General features: G+C 36.0%; 1 protein-coding gene and 1 long non-coding RNA gene across 2 annotated transcripts; both read left to right on the plus strand.

Annotated features, from left to right (window-relative positions):
• The first annotated feature begins 2,856 nt into the window (after positions 1-2,856).
• LOC107571897 (uncharacterized) lies at positions 2,857-4,033 on the plus strand. Its single transcript, XR_001607254.1, has 3 exons — positions 2,857-2,952; positions 3,294-3,402; positions 3,950-4,033. It is a non-coding gene; the product is annotated as an uncharacterized lncRNA (long non-coding RNA).
• A 348-nt stretch (positions 4,034-4,381) lies between these two features.
• LOC107571896 (absent in melanoma 1 protein-like) lies at positions 4,382-10,190 on the plus strand. Its single transcript, XM_016258282.1, has 5 exons — positions 4,382-4,588; positions 5,238-5,318; positions 7,131-7,235; positions 8,517-8,636; positions 9,399-10,190. The coding sequence occupies exons 1-5, from the start codon at positions 4,406-4,408 to the stop codon at positions 10,188-10,190; spliced, it is 1,281 nt and encodes a 426-aa protein (XP_016113768.1). The 5' UTR covers positions 4,382-4,405.
• Positions 10,191-10,663: the final 473 nt, after the last annotated feature.

Here is a 10,663-nt window from a genome sequence, read left to right on the forward strand (position 1 = left end):
AAAGGGGGGAAAAACACTGTGCAACAAGTATAGGCTATGCTCGTTTTTGTGACACTCTTAATGCATTTAATTTATTTTCTTTATATCTTTTTGATTTAATCCATCTGATCGCAGAGGCGCCTCACGCACACACAAACAACATTAGTTCAGGCGTTGCCTGACATTTCAGCCATTCATCATCAAACTAAAATGCAGTCAACCAAACATAAGTAACACTGTTTATTTGAAAAGGTCCTCTGTAAAATCAGCGTGCAGCACCCAAACAATAAACATTTTTGCACATGTGAAGGATTTCACACGGATATTAGAACATGAGTGAAGTATAAAGCCATGTTTAGGCTGCATAATGAATAATAGTTATGCAAACAAATGTTACAAATATGGCAAAAATGGAAACATTTGGATTCTTGTGGTATGAGATAGGCGCGTGAGCCCAATGCCGTTTCAGTTTTGCTTGACATTTGTATGCTGTTTATAATGAATGCCACTATAGCCTAATTTGTGTTTTATTTTACAGTTAAAAATATAATTTTTGTGAAAAATCAAAGTGTTGACTGGTTAATGAATCAATCAACTGATCAAATTATGTAAAAGCTGGATTTATCCTGTGTTGTGGGTAAAATTATGTCTTGTCTGTTTGTGTAAGGGCGGCATATTTAGCAGGATGTCTGGCAGAAGTTCTGAAAGCGGAACAACTGAAGGATTTTGAAGAGAAACGAGAGGAGTTTAAGAAGGAAAAGGAGGAGTTTAAAAAGAAACCAAGCGAGTTAATTGATGAGAAAGACATCCTTTGTGTCCAAATTGCAGCTCTGTGCTATAATTTAGGTGAGTGCCAGAAACAAGCACACTTGAGCAGAAATAAAAGTATGTCTATATCTATACACCTGTGATTTCTCTTTTTGCTGAACATCCTTCAAAAGAGGGGAACAATGTAAAGGGAATTAAAACAAAAATTAATAACCAATAAATAATATAAATTAATATAAAACAGATTTATATGTAGATTTATTTGCAGAATTTGAATTTAAAGAGTTTTTAAAAATTCCATTTGAAATGTTAAAAGTTTGTTCGATGTAAATGTAAAATTGAATTTTTTTGTATTTTAAAATGAGGTAAAGCAAAATATTTATACTGTTTTTGTACTTGAGTGATTTTATATCTGTAGGAGTAAGATGGTTGAAGCCCTTTTGTTCTTTTAACTGACAGTTTCCTCACACCTTTTTTATAGCAAATGATGTGATGCATGTCAAATGAAAAGAATATAAAATTGTTCTCATGTAAAATATGAAACATGCAGTATATTTTACTGGTATGTTTTTTTTTTTTTAAGGTCATGGTCCATTTTCTTACGTGTTTAAGGACAAGTTCATCCCTAAAGTCTGTCCTGGTAAGTGCCTGAGCTTCTCACTTTACTGATGTAAATGTATCTGGTCAGTTGAGTGTTTTCATTTAAGTGTAAGCTAACAATTTTATAATGCAATTTATTATTTTTTTGTTTTTGTTTCTAGATTTCTAAATAAAATAAAGCAAAACTGATTAACACATATATATTATTAGGATTCTTACTCTACAGCTGATGAATATTTTTACATTATTACCTATGTACCCACGTGAAAAACAAGGTGGATAAGTACAGTATCAAATCATTATGCCTATGGAGAGTCTAAAAAAACCCAACGTGTGTCTGTGTGTTTGTGTGAAAGAGATTACTTCAGTAATGTGTATAACTGTGACTTAACCTTTGAATAACCTTTGAATTAACCTGTGAATAACCTTTTTTTTGTTTTCTTAGGTGATCAATGGAAGGTAAGCAGAAAAACTCCTATATACAATGCAAACTGTTTTTAAATTTAGCATGTATATTTCACAATTCATAATGCTGTTTTCTAGGAAAAAAAGTGCTTTCATTACAAATACAAACAACTGCTACTTGATTAAACCTAATGTGGTTACTATACTATACATTACTATATAGTAATGTAGGTTACTATACAGCCTACTAAGAGTAAACTAAATTACATATTGTACTGTTGAAAGAAGCAAGTGTTAGCAAAAAACAATCACAACAAATGTGTACAGTAACACACTATAAAAGTCTTTTGAGTCCGTGTGCTGGAGGGCTTCAAAGCAGAAATTTGTCAAATATGCTTTACATTTTTGATACAGCACTTACATTAAAGCAATACAATGATCATTCTGTAATCATTTTCTCACCCTTATGTCCTCCCAGACCTGTATGAATTTCTCTTCTTCACTAGAACACAAAAGTCAAGCTACAAAAGGACACAGAAACACAATTATAGTTTCATAAATATTGTTCTGAAAAAGGTTTTGAAAGACACTTGTTTTCTGTGGCTATCCACAAGAATAGAAAACCAGGAGACCAATAAATGATAGATCACAGTTCAGTTGTAGATACTGTTGTACATGTAAGAAGGCAGACAAGAAACGAGACACTCTGATGTGTAGCATTCAGAAATTATTTTTTGTTTTTTTGAATAAAATCATTTACTGTAGATGCCCAGCTTAATGTAGAATTCTGTATTTATAGCTGTATACAGCTTACATTGTTTATTTCTTAAAGTTATGACAGTGTCGCAAATCATACATATTAGTGTTTGTGTGTTTTATTCTCATAGCATGAGGAGGCCTCGATTTGGCTGTTTCTGGACATAGTAGAGAACAATGAACTGAAAAATGAGCTGAATAAAGAAGACCTCACCTTTATTAGAGATTTGATTAAGGGCCGGGAAAGTTCAGATCCAACGGTATAAAATCTTGTAAACTGCTATTTCAGCCAATGTTATACAGTGTTTCTTTGAGTATTGAGTTATTTTCATTCTTACAGTGGCCAGATGACAGCAAGAGGAGTAAGAACAAGGCTTTCCTGTATGAGATTGTGGTAAATCAATGGAATGGCGTTGATGTGCGCAAATGGGACTATTTTGCACGGTAAAAATTTCAACTTTTAAAGGGATGCTCATTGTAATAATGGTTGTTAATCTTAACAAGAATTATTATATTGTAAAATACTTAAATAGACATTACTTTAGATATCATGACAAACCTTGATATAGTATAACCTTTACTATATTTTCATAAATATTCATATTTTGGTGTATGATTTGTTTTTATGGCTGAATAGAGCATTTCTACAATTGATGAAATCTATTGCTTCTGTGTGATGCAACACACTGTTGGGTGTCTGTATAAAGTCAGAGGTTTCTGTCAAAGCAGTCCGCACAACATTAACCGAAACCATGCTGAATACATCTTTTTGTCCTCTCTTTCAGAGACTGTCATTACCTTGGTATCCCAAACAGCTTTGACCATCAGCGCATGCTGAAATCTGCTCGTGTGTGTGAGGTGGACGGGAGAAAACACATCTGCTTCAGAGACAAGGTGCCTCATATACAAGATCACTTATTATTCATTACGTCTCATAAGATAATTTATTACCTACACCACAGAAAGGTGACTTTGTTTACACTGTGCAGTATGATAAAACATTGTCACCTGTAAAATATAATGATCAATCATTGCTCAGCCTGTAAAAAAATATTGTAGAAACAATGCTTCAGTCAAGTGAGTTAAAATGGAAACTTACAAGATAGCATGAAATCAATGTTCAGATTTGAGGAAGATGTTTATGGATTAAATTGAAAACATTTACATTTCTATATTTAAGACAACCCCGCTATGTATAGTTAATGTAGACGAGGCTTTGATGAAAATAAAATAAAGGTCAGTTCATCTAATCAGCCAATGTGTCATTCTGTATCGCGTGAGTAAGCTTTTACTGTTAATGGCTCTACTTCCACCTGATATAAAGATGCATTTTTGGTGATCTGATCACTAGTGGTCAGCGTTTGGTTATTAGATCACTGAAACCACATACAGTAGTCAGTCTGTGTCTGTGCTCTAATCCATCAATCTCTGTCTCTCTCAGGTGGCAGATATGATTTATGACATGTTTTACACCAGATACACTCTGTATCTGCAGGCCTACCAGCACAAGATCGGCAACATCATCGAAGAGAAGTATGTTTACAATGATTGCACTACAGTTTTAAACTATTTTTGTGCTCTTCTAGTTCAGTGTTGCTGAAGTTGTTTATTGGTTCATACTTTTTTGATTTGTTCATTAGAATCTCAGAAGCCCTCATAGCAGCGAAAGACAAGATCACAAAGCTCTCACCAATTGCTGTATCCAAATTACAAAAAGATTTCGAGAGGAAGCTCTCAAATATTCAAAGTAATGGTAAAGTTCGTGAGGACCCAACAGCAATGAAAGAGTTCATCAAACTGACCGGTCAGTTAAAAACATGATAATTAAATGAAAGTGTTATTCTTTCTGCTTAGTAGTTTTCATTTGGCCCAAGAAGACTTTTATTTGTATTTATACATGTCTGTTGCAAATGTTCTCCTTCTATCAGATCACATCTTTGAGGAGATCTTATACTCCACTGATGTCAAGCTGAAAGATGCCAAGATGATGCTTGAGGATGTTGTGAAGAGATGCCTGCCAAAGTGTGTGGGAGAGACTCGACTAAAAGAAACTGAAGAGAAAGATGAAGTGGCCTTCAAGGTATAGAAAAAAAATTTGAAAAACACAATGTTTTATTTAACTACCATCTTCAAGGTAGTTTTCTTCCAAACATTGAGGAGGGCACTGCATTTACAATGTTAAAATATCATCTTTGACTGCTGGCCTGTTCTTTATTGTTTCCTTTCTCCTTTCATTGTTGTGAGTAATTCACTAGTGCGAATAGAATTATAGTGAAGCATATCATTAAAACTTCATTTAGAAATAAATTCTAATCTTGCCCTTCTAAACTGTGCTTTAGTGTTATAAATTGTAATTTTGAATTGGTAAATGCAGTTTGTATTATCACTCCATTGAAATTACATGTTCTTGTTTGTATCCCAGTTTGCTGGTAGATGGTTGGCAAACTGGGACAGTGTCAAGATCACAGAAACAAAATAATTAATATACAGATATATTAAGGAAAAATGTAACCGAATATTGTGTTCCTTATCAGAATCATGTCCCTTTTTAATTATTTTTCTAACCTTCTTTTCTCTAACATCTCATCATTTCAAACATTACAATCGATAGAAATGTGTAGTTAAAAAGCAATGCAATTTTTTATTGTTTATTGGGGAGGGACATACACAGATAATAACACACACTCTCATATAGATCATTTGTTGAACTTAAATCTGCATTTCTACAGGATGACTGGAATAAAGCAGTGGACGAGTGGAACAAACTTCACCCAAATCTGGTCTTGCGTAAGGAGGATTTCAGCACTGAAGTATGTGGTGTTTAAAACAACATTTCCAGTCTTTTTTTATTAGTGCTGTCAATCAATCAATCAAAAAAAAAAATTATTAATTGCACATTTTTTTTCTGAAATTAATCGTGATTAGTCACAATTAATCCCACGTAACATTAAAGTTTTTAAATATAATTTTATATCGCAATAATTTCACATTAAATTTTCAAATGAATGTAGAAAAAACATAAGGAGAGTATATTTTTAGTATTTGTTTAATGGCATCTTTTTTTGTTACAGACAAAGACCAGTATCACTGATACCAATACTACAGACGTCTCTATAAAATAGTTTTCCCCCTAACATTTAACCATTGTCTATAGCCATTCAGCATTACAGTATAATTGAGAGCTGTCCATTTTAACATTTATTAGACTTTATAAAAAAATTACTTCTAATTTAAGTGAATTTAAAACAATTTTCACATAAACCCATTATAATAAATGTTATATTTAACAGTGTCCATCAGCAGAAATATACAGAAATTAAAACTGAAGTTATTAAACACTATTTTAAATTAAATATAGATGAATCCTTAAAGCTATAAAAGTTATTGATTTCCTTTTTTTATCTTTGATTAACAGACATCACAGATTATTCGGTTATTTTGGCTATTTCTTTAAGAGCTGCCGCTGCTGAACATGACACAGATCTGACACGCATCGTATCTCCTCTTAAATCTCTACCTTTTATGACCCACTTCAGGTCTTAAAGTCTCTAGTAATGAGCTGATGAGTTAATTTGGGTGTGTTAGATGAGTGAGACAGTGCTGGGCTGCTCCAGGACAGTTTTGAAAACCACTCCATTTCAGAGGCATGTTCTTAAATGTGACTCATATATGATACATTACATGCATGCACAGTTTTAAGGCAGCTTTAATCACCTTTTTGGTAACTTCATGACTTAACTGACCACGACATTGCATGCACGTAGTTTATTTCGCACTTTGATATTAAATGATACAGGCTACAGCTCGCACCGGCGCATTTGTGCATGCAATTGAAGAGCACGCGCTCCGCCTAGTCTCAGCCTCAGACGTCACGCCCACGGACTGTTGCCTGAACGTCTCATGCATACGGCACACAAAAGTGGAAAGACTTCAGGAGTTTCGAAGTCGTCATCGGATTGGTTGAATTATACAGGATTTCCGGAAGACGTGTGTTGCGTTCTTTAACATTCCGTCTGGAAACAAAGATACCGTGGCGCCAAACGCCCTCACGAAAGAAGAAAGCCGTCGTGTTTTCAATTGTGATGAAGAGCACTTATCAGGATCAACTAAACGCTGGATTCTCAAAAGTATGCAAAATATTTAAAGTTCGCATAGAATCTTTAAAATACGTCCGAGAGTTTTACACACCGGTCTGTTATTGTGGCGACATTTCCACAACCCGAAACGTGACGCTGAACTGTGATTGGTTGTTTGACATGTCTGGTTGCCGTCAGTCTGAAGGTCTGGCTATGTGAGACTAACTTGCGCCTGACGCTGAAGTGAAGTGGATCGCATGTCTGAAACGTCTCCCATTTGATGTGATCGTAAAGACGTTCTGTGACTGAATAAATGCATTTCTTTTAAAGAAAAAAAAAGAGACAGAAGCAGCAGTTGTGAGTGGGGTGGCCAACTCTAGCGCCGCCCCTGTGTTAATTGCATTAAATATTTTTAAACTGAAAAAAAAAAAAATTGCCTGCGTTAACGCGATAATTTTGACAGCACTAATATTTATCCCTTTTTTTTTAATCAACAATGTAGTTGTTCTAATTAGTAACTGTAACATTGTAAATCTCCTCTCACAGGTGATTCTACTGGATTATAATAAGGAGGATGAAAGCCCTATCAACCGTGTCTATTTCTACAGAAAGAAGCAGCACAATAAAGGCCGCAAGATTAGGAAATATGAGGTACTCATACCACTGTGCTGCTCAAGTAACTTGCCACTTATCAACATATTAGAAAAACTTTTTCTAGAATAGCTAATTCTGTGAGGGCCACTATCATCAAAGATCATTGACAGTTAGCACACAGTGTGGACTGGTGGTATGGTAATGGTTCTGTTGTGGCAGTCTAGCTCAGAGAGCAGCGATAACCCCCTTAGAGTAGACAGAACAGAATCAACACAAATGTATTGAAGATATCATTAACGTTGTTATTAACATCAATTTTAATATAACAACAAATTTCTTGGAAAGGAGGAGGGTAATTAGCTTCTGAGCAAAGCAATACATCTGCTGAATAATACTGAATAGACCTTATAAGCATGCTATGATAGTGTATTCCTATTGGTAGTCGTGGATCAGCTGAGTCAGATAATACAAGCTTGCTTGACGTGATCTGCCAAAACTAACTGTATGCTTGATTTCTTACAACACTTAATCAAGTGATGGTCTAAGCAATAAATAGCAGCTTGCATTCACAGTCAATTTTTTCATTAAACAGCTAACAATTGTGAGCTAACGATTGGCCTACACTGTCGGACAAAATGTGGAAAAATTGTACCTTTAGTGATACAGCAGCTTGTTGTCACAAGGTCCTGTGAGGAGGTTAAGACGATTTTAAGGGTCCTGGTCAGACAGGGAATCCAGTGATTCAAAACAAAAAAAAATTATATTTGTTAGTCAATATTAATTTGTCCCAAAAGTGATTGATAATAGTGAGGTTAACTGGTTAGTTCTCCCAAAAATACAAATTATGTCGTTAATTACTCTCCCTCATGTTGTTTCAAACCCGTAAGACCTTTATTCATCTTTGTTTTCTTTGGGCACAAAAAGTATTATCATAGCTTCGTAAAATTACAGTTGAACCACTGATGTCATGGAATATTTTACCGATGTCCTTGCTACGTTTCTGGGCCTGGGAACATTCCAGTTGTGTTGCTGTCTATGGAGGGTCAGAAAGCTCTTGGATTTCATCAAAAATATCTTAATCCGAAGATGAACAATGGTCTTACGGGTTTGGAACGACATGAAGGTGAGCAATTAATGACAGAATTTTCATTTTTGTGTGAACTCTTTAAGGTGAGTGGTTCAGATAAGTATTCAGATGGTCACATAAGTTTTATTTCAATAGTCACTCACAAAAAAGACAACCCAGGGTGCAGGGAAACTTGCTTTGGGTATAAAGCAAGTTTCCTGGATCTGTAATGACTGATCAAAAAGTTGTTTTTGATTTCACTTGTATCTCAGTTCTCCAGTCTGCTGCCGGGGAAGTTTAGTGAACATGTTGGTCGAGTTTACTACACAAAAAACTCTGATGAGGAGGAGATGGATGCTAAGGAGTGCTTTAAATGGTGGCGCCTTGGCATGGTGAGTGTTTATGGTTTGTTTGTCATTCCTGCAGAACTGACACATGCAGACACAGTGTATAAGCCACACAAAAAAAACACAGTATAATGAGCACATAAGCTATGTTTCCATCACCCTGTTTTTATGCGCATTTGAAGTATCACATCAGAAACGAGTGATGGAAATGCCAAATTTCAAATAAAAATCCCTTAATTCAAAAAAATTTCTTTTTACGCTCACTTGAGGTGGCTTTTGACTTGTGTGAAAAAAGGGTTAATGCGAATAGTGGGAGATGGAAACGCATTTGCCGAGTAAATTCTTCCATGCGCATCAAAAAAGTAATGTGACTTTGCGCTATGAGACGGCAAATCCTACCAGCGGACCGATCTCGTTCCACAGCATCTGAAATGCCTGAGCAAAGTCTGTCATTAAAGTTTTTCTGTATAATTGTCTTACACGACTGTGTTCCCAAATAGCAGCATCCACCTCCGAAAGCATTGACAGCATTTATTGTGTTTCGTCTGCTCACTCTGAGGTGCAAGCAATTTATTATATATGAAAAGTATTATATTCAGTGGCTTCTCGCACTTTCCTTAGTGATATATATTGCCAGTTTACCAGGAAGTGATGATCTTGTTCTCTTTGACTCATTGGACAGAAAGGTGCTTATTGCGTGTTTTATAAGTGTTTTATGTGCTATTTCAATTTTGCGCATATGTTCCCCCCCCCCCCCCGAAAAAAGAAAAAAACTCACCCTCTCTCTTCTCTCTCTTTTTCTTCAAGTGTGTAATTGAGCTATACGATCAGCATGCGTTTAGAGGTACCAAGTGTGTGATCACAGGCAACTGTCCATCATTGGACCGCTGCAGTATAACAGAGGTTCGCTCCTGTAAGGTGATCCGAGGCGTCTGGAAGCTCTGGAAGGGTCGTGACAGTGGAGATGATTACCTACTGAAGGAGGGAGAGTATCCCAATCTTAAGGCATTGAGCGATGGCAAATCCACTGCTTCTGCTCCTGCTCCCGTTCCTGATCCTGCTTGGTCTCTTGAATGTCTGCCATTTACGATCCAGCTCTATGAAAAGGTGGATTTTGAAAGTCCAACCTTTGAGACAACAGTTGACTGTCCTTCATTGAACAGCTGTGGTATAAATGAGGTCCGCTCCTGTAAGGTGCTCAGTGGTGTCTGGGATCTCTATGAGGGTCCTGACTATGCTAAACCCAGTTACCGACTGCAGAAGGGGGAGTATCCCAATCCTGAGGCGTGGGGCAATGGCAACACTGCTCCTGCTCTGTCTGTGAAACGTATGACATCTTATAAGATCCAGCTCTATGAAAAGGAAGATTTTGAAGAGCGAATGCATGAGACAACAGTTGACCATCGTTCATTGGATGACTGTGGTATAAATGAGGTCCGCTCCTGTAAGGTGCTCAGTGGTGTCTGGGATCTCTATGAGGGTCGTGACTATGCTGAACCCAGTTACCAACTGAAGGAGGGGGAGTATCCCAATCCTGAGGCGTGGTGTGCCAGTGACCCCACTGCTCCTGCTCTGTCTGTGAAACGTGTGACAGAGTAAATTCGGACCTCTAACTCCATTCATCTGCTGCCCTCGTCCACCTTTAAAGTAGGGCTGTTAATTTAAAGCATTAATTTAATGTTTAATTATAATTTCTAAACAAAAATAGTCTAATCAGTGATTTACTCTGCTGTTACAATTATATAATATATTTTACTTTGTTTTATCTGCAAATGGCAATATATACACTGAATTGGGAATAACTTGATTAATTACTTATCATATCATGATAGCATATCATGCAATTAATTTGATTTAGTAGATGCTTTTATGCAAAGCGACCAGAAAATGAGGAACATCAGGATTGAGTGATTACAACTGATTGACAGCTATTGAAGCCACATGTGCCTAAATGAGATTATTTTGTGAATAAAACATGTGGCAGATACTGCTAACAAAGAGCAGTGCAATGACAAATCAGTGATGAGAAAGTAAAATCATGAGAGTAAATCAATTTAAAGAAACAGCTATTA

The sequence above is a fragment of the Sinocyclocheilus grahami genome, unplaced genomic scaffold, assembly GCF_001515645.1.
Source record: "Sinocyclocheilus grahami isolate Dianchi unplaced genomic scaffold, SAMN03320097.WGS_v1.1 scaffold1666.1, whole genome shotgun sequence".
NCBI classification, from domain to species: Eukaryota; Metazoa; Chordata; class Actinopteri; order Cypriniformes; family Cyprinidae; genus Sinocyclocheilus; species Sinocyclocheilus grahami.

Excerpts from the sequence above, each read along its gene's own strand:
- LOC107571896 (XM_016258282.1), top strand. The coding sequence starts at position 4,406 with ATGTCTGTTGCAAATGTTCTCCTTCTATCAGATCACATCTTTGAGGAG. Across the intron at positions 4,589-5,237 it reads AAGATGAAGTGGCCTTCAAG|GATGACTGGAATAAAGCAGT; the intron begins GTATAGAAAAAA and ends GCATTTCTACAG. Across the intron at positions 5,319-7,130 it reads AGGAGGATTTCAGCACTGAA|GTGATTCTACTGGATTATAA; the intron begins GTATGTGGTGTT and ends CTCCTCTCACAG.